The 12,269-nt window shown below is 55.9% G+C and overlaps 1 protein-coding gene across 1 annotated transcript in view; it reads left to right on the top strand.

Moving 5' to 3' along the window:
* Positions 1-2,970, top strand: part of RGS10 (regulator of G protein signaling 10) — a 36,789-nt gene extending 33,819 nt beyond the window's left edge. Inside the window, exon 5 of the mRNA XM_083149922.1 lies at positions 1,697-2,970. Within this exon, the coding sequence (XP_083006048.1) occupies positions 1,697-1,846 (150 nt within the window). The 3' untranslated portion in view covers positions 1,847-2,970. The remainder of the gene's footprint in view (positions 1-1,696) is intronic.
* The last annotated feature ends 9,299 nt before the right edge of the window (positions 2,971-12,269 follow it).

The following is a 12,269-nucleotide window of genomic DNA, read 5'->3' on the forward strand; positions in this document are numbered from 1 at the left end:
GCGATATAATGTGTAATTGTCATCACGGTGTGCGATATAATGTGTAATTGTCATCACGGTGTGCAACAATGTGTAATTGTCATCACGTGTGCGATATAATGTGTAATTGTCATCACGGTGTGCGATATAATGTGTAATTGTCATCACGGTGTGCGACATAATGTGTAATTGTCATCACGGTGTGCGATATAATGTGTAATTGTCATCACGGTGTGCGATATAATGTGTAATTGTCATCACGGTGTGCGACAATGTGTAATTGACATCACGGTGTGCGACAATGTGTAATTGTCATCACGGTGTGTGGCATCATGTGTAATTGGCATCACGGTGTGTGGCGTCATGTGTAATTGTCATCACGGTGTGCAACAATGTGTAATTGTCATCACGGTGTGCGATATAATGTGTAATTGTCATCACGGTGTGCGATATAATGTGTAATTGTCATCACGGTGTGCGACAATGTGTAATTGTCATCACGGTGTGCGACAATGTGTAATTGTCATCACGGTGTGTGGCGTCATGTGTAATTGGCATCACGGATAAATAGTGTATAATAATTCAAGTAGCCTGTCATTGTTTGGCCTTGATCCGTGAGGCGTACTAGGTCACTGTGTGGGCCTTTTATATTTTTATGTCACTGTGTGGCCTTCAGCCCGCCAACTAAAGTGCGGGAGGACAATGACAATTCCTGCGGTAACCAATGTCTGGTCATGCAGGCTGCAAACATGAGATGTAAGGTAATTGTTTTCCTGCTAGACCATGCCCTTATATTAAGCCACACCCCTTTTACAAATAAACCATGCCCCCTTTTACAGCGCGCGCAATTTCTTCTATGACGTGTTAATTTTTTATTTTTTTTGGGGGGGGGGCGCATTTTTATTCCTTTGCCCTGGGAGCTAAATTGTCTAGAAACGGCCCTGGCTGCACCCCCTGCACCTATGGTAGCTACATCCCTGTATATAACACATGTAACTGTGACAGGGAAGGTGGCCCCTCTCAGCTCTGGGCCCCATAGCAGCTGCACCCCCTGCACCTATGGTAGCTACACCCTGTATATAACACATGTAACTGTGACAGGGAAGGTGGCCCCTCTCAGCTCTGGGCCCCATAGCAGCTGCATCCCCTGCACCTAGGGTAGCTACACCCCTGTATATAACACATGTAACTGTGACAGGGAAGGTGGCCCATAGCAGCTGCACCCCCTGCACCTATGGTAGCTACACCCCTGTATATAACACATGTAACTGTGACAGGGAAGGTGGCCCCTCTCAGCTCTGGGCCACATAGCAGCTGCACCCCCTGCACCTATGGTAGCTACACCCCTGTATATAACACATGTAACTGTGACAGGGAAGGTGGCCCCTATCAGCTCTGGGCCCCATAGCAGCTGCACCCCCTGCACCTATGGTAGCTACACCCCTTTATATAACACATGTAACTGTGACAGGGAAGGTGGCCCCTCTCAGCTCTGGGCCCCATAGCAGCTGCACCCCCTGCACCTATCGTAGCTACACCCTTGGCCACACCCTTACACATGGGCCCCTACCACTGCATTCCCCCGGATGGACCATCATGCCCCTGCCTGGCACTGCAGACATTGTGGGGTGTCTCTTACGCTCCGCGCCTCGGAGCTTACTGACACGGTGTTGACACGGTGCCGGCAGACTGCTGACGCTTCCTTATGTCTCCACAGATTTATAACCTGATGAAATATGACAGCTACGGACGCTTTCTCAAGTCGGAGAAATTCCAAAAGCTCAAAATCTCTGAGGGCGACGAGTGCGCGGCCTCCAGCGCCGGAGAATCCGCAGCAAAGAGAGCGTCCATCGTCTACAACACGTGACGGCGCCACCCCGAGGAAAGGGGTCTGAGGAGGAGATTAGCGCATCACAAGACTGCGGCTTCTGAGTGGGCAGATGGGAGGCGACTGCGGCCACCATCTGCCGCTATTAATATAGCGCTATGCTTCCACGCACATGGACAGAGGCAGGCGCCACCAGCGCCCATTATACGCTTTTTACCTATGAGCAGCGGTAGAGAACGTTCTCCGGTGGTTTCCCGATAGTCCCATATAATAATAATGACTGCATCTATCCTCAGGGAGCTTCTCTTGGCCCCCCATGAGCTAATGCTACATGCCCACGTGGCAGTGCCACCCTGTCTAATTACTAATGCTACATGCCCACGTGGCAGTGCCACCCTGTTTGATTACTAATGCTACATGCCCACGTGGCAGTGCCACCCTGTCTGATTACTAATGCTACATGCCCACGTGGCAGTGCCACCCTGTCTGATTACTAATGCTACATGCCCACGTGGCAGTGCCACCCTGTCTAATTACTAATTCTACATGCCCACGTGGCAGTGCCACCCTGTCTGATTAATAATGCTACCTGCCCACGTGGCAGTGCCACCCCGTCTGATTACTAATGCATTTCAAAATACAATTAAAAATGATAAGAATATATTTGGAATCCTCTGTATGATGATATTAATGTGTCAGACGAGGACAGAGGGTCCTGCATCCACACCGTAACCACCTGGACGCGGTCTGTATCTGATTGGAGGGCCGCTGGCGCAGAAGGGACATTACCGGAGAATCTGGCCCATGACCGACGCCTGGACCCTTCGTCCTGGGTTACGGTATAGATGGTAGACAGTGGTTAGGTCGGCACCCACATTTTTTCGTGTCTTAGTCGACATGGACACCATATAAGTGTAAAGTGTTTCCAGCGCGCCTTCTATGTGTCGTCCTTTTGTCACTTTCAACCTTTTTCCTCGGCTGAACCCACCCCGGCCCATCTTGCGCCCAGCAGGTCAGAGTTGATTTCCCCTGGCTGCGCCCGGCTCAGCAACTAACCAGCAAAGAGGCGCTGCAGCAGCTGTATTCCTTGCTTCTTCATTTCTTTAGGATTTGACAGCAGCAAGATTTTTACCCGTTGTCGGAAATAAAGAAAAGTTTAAAAATCTTGTTGTTTCGTCTCTGCAGTAATTGCTGGATCGCGGCCTCGTGCTCCGCAGAATGTTCTGTCTGCTGTCTCTGCCTCGTGCTCTGCAGAATGTTCTGTCCGCTGTCTCTGCCTCGCGCTCCGCAGAATGTTCTGTCCGCTGTCTCTGCCTCGCGCTCCGCAGAATGTTCTGTCCGCTGTCTCTGCCTCGCGCTCCGCAGAATGTTCTGTCCGCTGTCTCTGCCTCGCGCTCCGCAGAATGTTCTGTCTGCTGTCTCTGCCTCGTGCTCTGCAGAATGTTCTGTCCGCTGTCTCTGCCTCGCGCTCCGCAGAATGTTCTGTCCGCTGTCTCTGCCTCATGCTCCGCAGAATGTTCTGTCTGCTGTCTCTGCCTCATGCTCCGCAGAATGTTCTGTCTGCTGTCGCTGCCTCGCGCTCCGCAGAATGTTCTGTCCGCTGTCTCTGCCTCGCGCTCCGCCGAATGTTCTGTCCGCTGTCGCTGCCTCGCGCTCCACAGAATGTTCTGTCCGCTGTCGCTGCCTCGCGCTCCGCAGAATGTTCTGTCCTCTGTCTCTGCCTCGCGCTCCGCAGAATGTTCTGTCCGCTGTCGGAGGGGGAATAGAGAGGGAGACGGAGGGGGAATAGAGAGGGAGAAGTGCAGCAGGAGGGAGGAATAGAGAGGGAGACGGAGGGGGAATAGAGAGAGAGAAGTGCAGCAGGAGGGAGGAATAGAGAGGGAGACGGAGGGGGAATAGAGAGGGAGAAGTGCAGCAGGAGGGAGGAATAGAGAGGGGGAATAGAGGGAGAAGTGCAGCAGGAGGGAGGAATAGAGAGGGAGACGGAATAGAGAGGGAGAAGTGCAGCAGGAGGGAGGAATAGAGAGGGAGACGGAGTGGGAATAGAGAGGGAGACAGAGGGGGAATAGAGAGGGAGACGGAGGGGGAATAGAGAGGGGAGAAGTGCAGCAGGAGGGAGGAATAGAGAGGGAGACGGAGTGGGAATAGAGAGGGAGAGTTGCAGCAGGAGGGAGGAATAGAGAGGGAGACGGAGGGGGAATAGAGAGGGAGAGGTGCAGCAGGAGGGAGGAATAGAGAGGGATACAGAGGGGGAATAGAGAGGGAGAAGTGCAGCAGGAGGGAGGAATAGAGAGGGAGAAGTGCAGCAGGAGGGAGGAATAGAGAGGGAGACGGAGGAGGAATAGAGAGGGAGAGGTGCAGCAGGAGGGAGGAATAGAGAGGGATACAGAGGGGGAATAGAGAGGGAGAAGTGCAGCAGGAGGGAGGAATAGAGAGGGAGACGGAGGGGGAATGGAGAGGGAGAAGTGCAGCAGGAGGGAGGAATAGAGAGGGAGACAGAGGGGGAATAGAGAGAGAAGTGCAGCAGGAGGGAGGAATAGAGAGGGAGACGGAGGGGGAATAGAGAGGGAGAGGTGCAGCAGGAGGGAGGAATAGAGAGGGAGACGGAGGGGGAATAGAGGGAGAAGTGCAGCAGGAGTGAGGAATAGAGAGGGAGACGGAGGGGGAATAGAGAGGGAGAAGTGCAGCAGGAGGGAGGAATAGAGAGGGAGACAGGGGGGGGGAATAGAGAGGGAGAAGTGCAGCAGGAGGGAGGAATAGAGAGGGAGACGGAGGGGGAATGGAGAGGGAGAAGTGCAGCAGGAGGGAGGAATAGAGAGGGAGACAGAGGGGGAATAGAGAGAGAAGTGCAGCAGGAGGGAGGAATAGAGAGGGAGACGGAGGGGGAATAGAGAGGGAGAGGTGCAGCAGGAGGGAGGAATAGAGAGGGAGACGGAGGGGGAATAGAGGGAGAAGTGCAGCAGGAGTGAGGAATAGAGAGGGAGACGGAGGGGGAATAGAGAGGGAGAAGTGCAGCAGGAGGGAGGAATAGAGAGGGAGATGGAGGGGGAATAGAGATGGAGAGGTGCAGTCAGGAGGGAGGAATAGAGAGGGAGACAGGGGGGGGGAATAGAGAGGGAGAAGTGCAGCAGGAGGGAGGAATAGAGAGGGAGACGGAGGGGGAATGGAGAGGGAGAAGTGCAGCAGGAGGGAGGAATAGAGAGGGAGACAGAGGGGGAATAGAGAGAGAAGTGCAGCAGGAGGGAGGAATAGAGAGGGAGACGGAGGGGGAATAGAGAGGGAGAGGTGCAGCAGGAGGGAGGAATAGAGAGGGAGACGGAGGGGGAATAGAGGGAGAAGTGCAGCAGGAGTGAGGAATAGAGAGGGAGACGGAGGGGGAATAGAGAGGGAGAAGTGCAGCAGGAGGGAGGAATAGAGAGGGAGATGGAGGGGGAATAGAGATGGAGAGGTGCAGCAGGAGGGAGGAATAGAGAGGGAGACGGAGGGGAATAGAGAGGGAGAAGTGCAGCGGGAGGGAGGAATAGAGAGGGAGACGGAGGGGGAATAGAGAGGGAGAAGTGCAGCAGGAGGGAGGAATAGAGAGGGAGACGGAGGGGGAATAGAGAGGTAGAAGTGCAGCAGGAGGGAGGAATAGAGAGGGAGACGGAGGGGGAATAGAGAGGGAGAAGTGCAGCAGGAGGGAGGAATAGAGAGGGAGACGGAGGGGGAATAGAGAGGGAGAAGTGTAGCAGGAGGGAGGAATAGAGAGGGAGATGGAGGGGGAATAGAGAGGGAGAGGTGCAGCAGGAGGGAGGAATAGAGAGGGATACGGAGGGGGAATAGAGAGGGAGAAGTGCAGCAGGAGGTAGGAATAGATAAGGAGACGGAGGGGGAATAGAGAGGGAGAAGTGCAGCAGGAGGGAGGAATAGAGAGGGAGAAGTGCTGCAGGAGGGAGGAATTAAGAGGGAGACGGAGGAGGAATAGAGAGGGAGAAGTGCAGCAGAAGGGAGGAATAGAGAGGGATACGGAGGGGGAATAGAGAGGGAGAGGTGCAGCAGGAGGGAGGAATAGAGAAGGATACGGAGGGGGAATAGAGAGGGAGACAGAGGGGGAATAGAGAGGGAGAAGTGCAGCAGGAGGGAGGAATTGAGAGGGAGACGGAGGGGGAAAAGAGAGGGAGAAGTGCAGCAGGAGGGAGGAATTGAGAGGGAGACGGAGGACGGAGGATGGAATAGAGAGGGGGAAGTGCAGCAGGAGGGAGGAATAGAGAGGGAGAAGGAGTGGGAATAGAGAGGGAGAAGTGCAGCAGGAGGGAGGAATAGAGAAGGAGACGGAAGGGGGAATAGAGAGGGAGAGGTGCAGCAGGAGGGAGGAATAGAGAGGGAGGGGGACTAGAGAGTGAGAAGTGCAGCAGGAGGGAGGAATAGAGAGGGAGGGGGACTAGAGAGTGAGAAGTGCAGCAGGAGGGAGGAATAGAGAAGGAGACGGAGGGGGAATAGAGAGGGAGAAGTGCAGCAGGAGGGAGGAATAGAGAGGGAGGGGGACTAGAGAGTGAGAAGTGCAGCAGGAGGGAGGAATAGAGGGAGAATTGCTGCAGGAGGGAGGAATAGAGAGGGAGACGGAGGAGGAATAGAGAGGGAGAAGTGCAGCAGGAGGTAGGAATAGAGAAGGAGACGGAGGGGGAATAGAGAGGGAGAAGTGCTGCAGGAGGGAGGAATAGAGAGGGAGACGGAGGAGGAATAGAGAGGGAGAGGTGCAGCAGGAGGGAGGAATAGAGAGGGATACGGAGGGGGAATAGAGAGGGAGAGGTGCAGCAGGAGGGAGGAATAGAGAGGGAGACGGAGGGGGAATAGAGAGGGAGAGGTGCAGCAGGAGGGAGGAATTGAGAGGGAGATGGAGGGGGAATAGAGAGGGAGAAGTGCAGCAGGAGGGAGGAATAGAGAGGGAGATGGAGGGGGAATAGAGAGGGAGAGGTGCAGCAGGAGGGAGGAATAGAGAAGGAGACGGAGGGGGAATAGAGAGGGAGAGGTGCAGCAGGAGGGAGGAATAGAGGGGGAAACGGAGGGGGAATAGAGAGGGAGAAGTGCAGCAGGAGGGAGGAATAGAGAAGGAGACAGAGGGGGAATAGAGAGGGAGAAGTGCAGCAGGAGGGAGGAGTAGAGAAGGAGACAGAGGGGTAATAGAGAGGGAGAGGTGCAGCAGGAGGGAGGAATAGAGGGGGAGGGGGAATAGAGAGGGAGAAGTGCAGCAGGAGGGAGGAATAGAGAGGGAGACGGAGGGGGAATAGAGAGGGAGAAGTGCACCAGGAGGGAGGAATAGAGAGGGAGACGGAGGGGGAATAGAGGGGGAGAAGTGCAGCAGGAGGGAGGAATAGAGAGTGAGAAGTGCAGCAGGAGGGAGGAATAGAGAGGGAGAAGTGCAGCAGGAGGGAGGAATAGAGAGGGAGACGGAGGGGGAATAGAGAGGGAGAAGTGCAGCAGGAGGGAGGAATATAGAGGGAGACGGAGGGGGAATAGAGAGGGAGAAGTGCAGCAGGAGGGAGAAATAGAGGAGACGGAGGTGGGATAGAGAGGGAGAAGTGCAGCAGGAAGGAGGAATAGAGAGGGAGACGGAGGGGGAATAGAGAGGGAGAAGTGCAGCAGGAGGGAGGAATAGAGAGGGAGACGGAGGGGGAATAGAGAGGGAGAGGTGCAGCAGTAGGGAGGAATAGAGAGGGAGACAAAGGGGGAATAGAGAGGGAGAGGTGCAGCAGTAGGGAGGAATAGAGAGGGAGACGGAGGGTGAATAGAGAGGGAGAGGTGCAGCAGGAGGGAGGAATAGAGAGGGAGACGGAGGGGTGAATAGAGAGGGAGAGGTGCAGCAGGAGGGAGGAATAGAGAGGGAGACGGAGGGGGAATAGAGAGGGAGAAGTGCAGCAGGAGGGAGGAATAGAGGGGGATACGGAGGGGGAATAGAGAGGGAGAAGTGCAGCAGGAGGGAGGAATAGAGAGGGAGATGGAGGGGGAATAGAAAGGGAGAGGTGCAGCAGGAGGGAGGAATAGAGAGGGAGACGGAGGGGGAATAGAGAGGGAGAGGTGCAGCAGGAGGGACGAATAGGGAGGGGGAATAGAGAGGGAGAGGTGCAGCAGGAGGGAGACGGAGGGGGAATAGAGAGGGAGAAGTGCAGCAGGAGGGAGGAATAGAGAGGGAGATGGAGGGGGAATAGAGAGGGAGAAGTGCAGCAGGAGGGAGGAACAGAGAGGGAGACGGAGGGGGAATAGAGAGGGAGAGGTGCAGAAGGAGGGAGGAATAGAGGGAGACGGAGGGGGGATAGAGAGGGAGAAGTGCAGCAGGAGGGAGGAATAGAGAGGGAGACGGAGGGGGAATAGAGAGGGAGAAGTGCAGCAGGAGGGAGGAATAGAGAGGGAGACGGAGGGGGAATAGAGAGGGAGTAGTGCAGCAGGAGGGAGGAATTGAGAGGGAGACGGAGGATGGAATAGAGAGGGGGAAGTGCAGCAGGAGGGAGGAATAGAGAGGGAGAAGGAGGGGGAATAGAGAGGGAGAAGTGCAGCAGGAGGGAGGAATTGAGAGGGAGACGGAGGGGGAATAGAGAGGGAGAGGTGCAGCAGGAGGGAGGAATAGAGAGGGAGACGGAGGTGGAATAGAGAGGGAGAAGTGCAGCAGGAGGGAGAAATAGAGAGGGAGACGGAGGGGGAATAGAGAGGGAGAGGTGCAGCAGGAGGGAGGAATAGAGGGGGAGACGGAGGGGGAATAGAGAGGGAGAGGTGCAGCAGGAGGGAGGAATAGAGGGGGAGACGGAGGGGGAATAGAGAGGGAGAAGTGCAGCAGGAGGGAGGAATAGAGAGGGAGACGAAGGGGAAATAGAGAGGGAGAAGTGCAGCAGGAGGGAGGAATAGAGAAGGAGACGGAGGGGGAATAGAGAGGGAGAGGTGCAGCAGGAGGGAGGAATAGAGGGGGAGACGGTGGGGGAATAGAGAGGGAGAAGTGCAGCAGGAGGGAGGAATAGAGAGGGAGACGGAGGGGAAATAGAGAGGGAGAAGTGCACCAGGAGGGAGGAATAGAGAGGGAGACAGAGGGGAATAGAGAGGGAGAAGTGCAGCAGGAGGGAGGAATAGAGAGGGAGACGGAGGGGGAATAGAGAGGGAGTGGTGCAGCAGGAGGGAGGAATAGAGAGGGAGACAGAGGGGGAATAGAGAGGGAGAAGTGCAGCAGGAGTGAGGAATAGAGGGGGATACGGAGGGGGAATAGAGAGGGAGAAGGGCAGCAGTAGGGAGGAATAGAGAGGGAGACAGAGGGGGAATAGAGAGAGAAGTGCAGCAGGAGGGAGGAATAGAGAGGGAGACGGAGGGGGAATAGAGAGGGAGAGGTGCAGCAGGAGGGAGACGGAGGGGGAATAGAGAGGGAGAAGTGCAGCAGGAGGGAGGAATAGAGAGGGAGATAGAGGGGGAATAGAGAGGGAGAAGTGCAGCAGGAGGGAGGAACAGAGAGGGAGACGGAGGGGGAATAGAGAGGGAGAGGTGCAGCAGGAGGGAGGAATAGAGGGAGACGGAGGGGGGATAGAGAGGGAGAAGTGCAGCAGGAGGGAGGAATAGAGAGGGAGACGGAGGGGGAATAGAGAGGGAGAAGTGCAGCAGGAGGGAGGAATAGAGAGGGAGACGGAGGGGGAATAGAGAGGGAGTAGTGCAGCAGGAGGGAGGAATAGAGAGGGAGAAGTGCAGCAGGAGGGAGGAATTGAGAGGGAGACGGAGGATGGAATAGAGAGGGGGAAGTGCAGCAGGAGGGAGGAATAGAGAGGGAGAAGGAGGGGGAATAGAGAGGGAGAAGTGCAGCAGGAGGGAGGAATTGAGAGGGAGACGGAGGGGGAATAGAGAGGGAGAGGTGCAGCAGGAGGGAGGAATAGAGATGGAGACGGAGGTGGAATAGAGAGGGAGAAGTGCAGCAGGAGGGAGTAATAGAGAGGGAGACGGAGGGGGAATAGAGAGGGAGAGGTGCAGCAGGAGGGAGGAATAGAGGGGGAGACGGAGGGGGAATAGAGAGGGAGAGGTGCAGCAGGAGGGAGGAATAGAGGGGGAGACGGAGGGGGAATAGAGAGGGAGAAGTGCAGCAGGAGGGAGGAATAGAGAGGGAGACGGAGGGGGAATAGAGAGGGAGAGGTGCAGCAGGAGGGAGGAATAGAGGGGAAGACGGAGGGGGAATAGAGAGGGAGAGGTGCAGCAGGAGGGAGGAATAGAGAGGGAGACGAAGGGGGAATAGAGAGGGAGAAGTGCCGCAGGAGGGAGGAATAGAGAAAATGAGACGGAGGGGGAATAGAGAGGGAGAGGTGCAGCAGGAGGGAGGAATAGAGGGGAAGACGGAGGGGGAATAGAGAGGGAGAAGTGCAGCAGGAGGGAGGAATAGAGAGGGAGACGGAGGGGGAATAGAGAGGGAGAAGTGCAGCAGGAGGGAGGAATAGAGAGGGAGACAGAGGGGAATAGAGAGGGAGAAGTGCACCAGGAGGGAGGAATAGAGAGGGAGACAGAGGGGAATAGAGAGGGAGAAGTGCAGCAGGAGGGAGGAATAGAGAGGGAGGGGGAATAGAGAGGGAGAAGTGCAGCAGGAGGGAGGAATAGAGGGGGATACGGAGGAGAAATAGAGAGGGAGAGGTGCAGCAGGAGGGAGGAATAGAGAGGGAGACGGAGGGGGAATAGAGAGTGAGAAGTGCAGCAGGAGGGAGGAATAGAGAGGGAGACGGAGGGGGAATAGAGAGGGAGAAATGCAGCAGGAGGGAGAAATAGAGGAGACGGAGGGGGGATAGAGAGGGATAAGTGCAGCAGGAGGGAGGAATAGAGAGGGAGACGGAGGGGGAATAGAGAGGGAGAAGTGCAGCAGGAGGGAGGAATAGAGAGGGAGACGGAGGGGGAATAGAGAGGGAGAGGTGCAGCAGTAGGGAGGAATAGAGAGGGAGACGGAGGGGGAATAGAGAGGGAGAGGTGCAGCAGGAGGGAGGAATAGAGAGGGAGACGGAGGGGGAATAGAGAGGGAGTGGTGCAGCAGGAGGGAGGAATAGAGAGGGAGACGGAGGGGGAATAGAGAGGGAGAGGTGCAGCAGGAGGGAGGAATAGAGAGGGAGACAAAGGGGGAATAGAGAGGGAGAAGTGCAGCAGGAGGGAGGAATAGAGAAGGAGACGGAGGGGGAATAGAGAGGGAGAGGTGCAGCAGGAGGGAGGAATAGAGGGAGGGAGAGGTGCAGCAGGAGGGAGGAATAGAGGGGAAGACGGAGGGGGAATAGAGAGGGAGAAGTGCAGCAGGAGGGAGGAATAGAGAGGGAGAAGTGCAGCAGGAGGGAGGAATAGAGAGGGAGACAGAGGGGAATAGAGAGGGAGAAGTGCAGCAGGAGGGAGGAATAGAGAGGGAGGGGGAATAGAGAGGGAGAAGTGCAGCAGGAGGGAGGAATAGAGAAGGAGACAGAGGGGAATAGAGAGGGAGAAGTGCAGCAGGAGGGAGGAATAGAGAGGGAGGGGGAATAGAGAGGGAGAAGTGCAGCAGGAGGGAGGAATAGAGAGGGAGACGGAGGGGGAATAGAGAGGGAGAAATGCAGCAGGAGGGAGAAATAGAGGAGACGGAGGGGGGATAGAGAGGGATAAGTGCAGCAGGAGGGAGGAATAGAGAGGGAGACGGAGGGGGAATAGAGAGGGAGAAGTGCAGCAGGAGGGAGGAATAGAGAGGGAGACGGAGGGGGAATAGAGAGGGAGAGGTGCAGCAGTAGGGAGGAATAGAGAGGGAGACGGAGGGGGAATAGAGAGGGAGAGGTGCAGCAGGAGGGAGGAATAGAGAGGGAGACGGAGGGGGAATAGAGAGGGAGTGGTGCAGCAGGAGGGAGGAATAGAGAGGGAGACAGAGGGGGAATAGAGAGAGAAGTGCAGCAGGAGGGAGGAATAGAGAGGGAGACGGAGGGGGAATAGAGAGGGAGAGGTGCAGCAGGAGGAACGAATAGAGAGGGAGGAGACGGAGGGGGAATAGAGAGGGAGAGGTGCAGCAGGAGGGAGACGGAGGGGGAATAGAGAGGGAGAAGTGCAGCAGGAGGGAGGAATAGAGAGGGAGACGGAGGGGGAATAGAGAGGGAGAAGTGCAGCAGGAGGGAGGAACAGAGAGGGAGACGGAGGGGGAATAGAGAGGGAGAGGTGCAGCAGGAGGGAGGAATTGAGAGGGAGACGGAGGATGGAATAGAGAGGGGGAAGTGCAGCAGAAGGGAGGAATAGAGAGGGAGACGGAGGGGGAATAGAGAGGGAGAGGTGCAGCAGGAGGGAAGAATAGAGAGGGAGACGGAGGGGGAATAGAGAGGGAGAGGTGCAGCAGGAGGGAGACGGAGGGGGAATAGAGAGGGAGAAGTGCAGCAGGAGGGAGGAATAGAGAGGGAGACGGAGGGGGAATAGAGAGGGAGAAGTGCAGCAGGAGGGAGGAACAGAGAGGGAGACGGAGGGGGAATAGAGAGGGAGAGGTGCA

The sequence above is a fragment of the Crinia signifera genome, chromosome 6, assembly GCF_055691185.1.
Source record: "Crinia signifera chromosome 6, ASM5569118v1, whole genome shotgun sequence".
NCBI classification, from domain to species: Eukaryota; Metazoa; Chordata; class Amphibia; order Anura; family Myobatrachidae; genus Crinia; species Crinia signifera.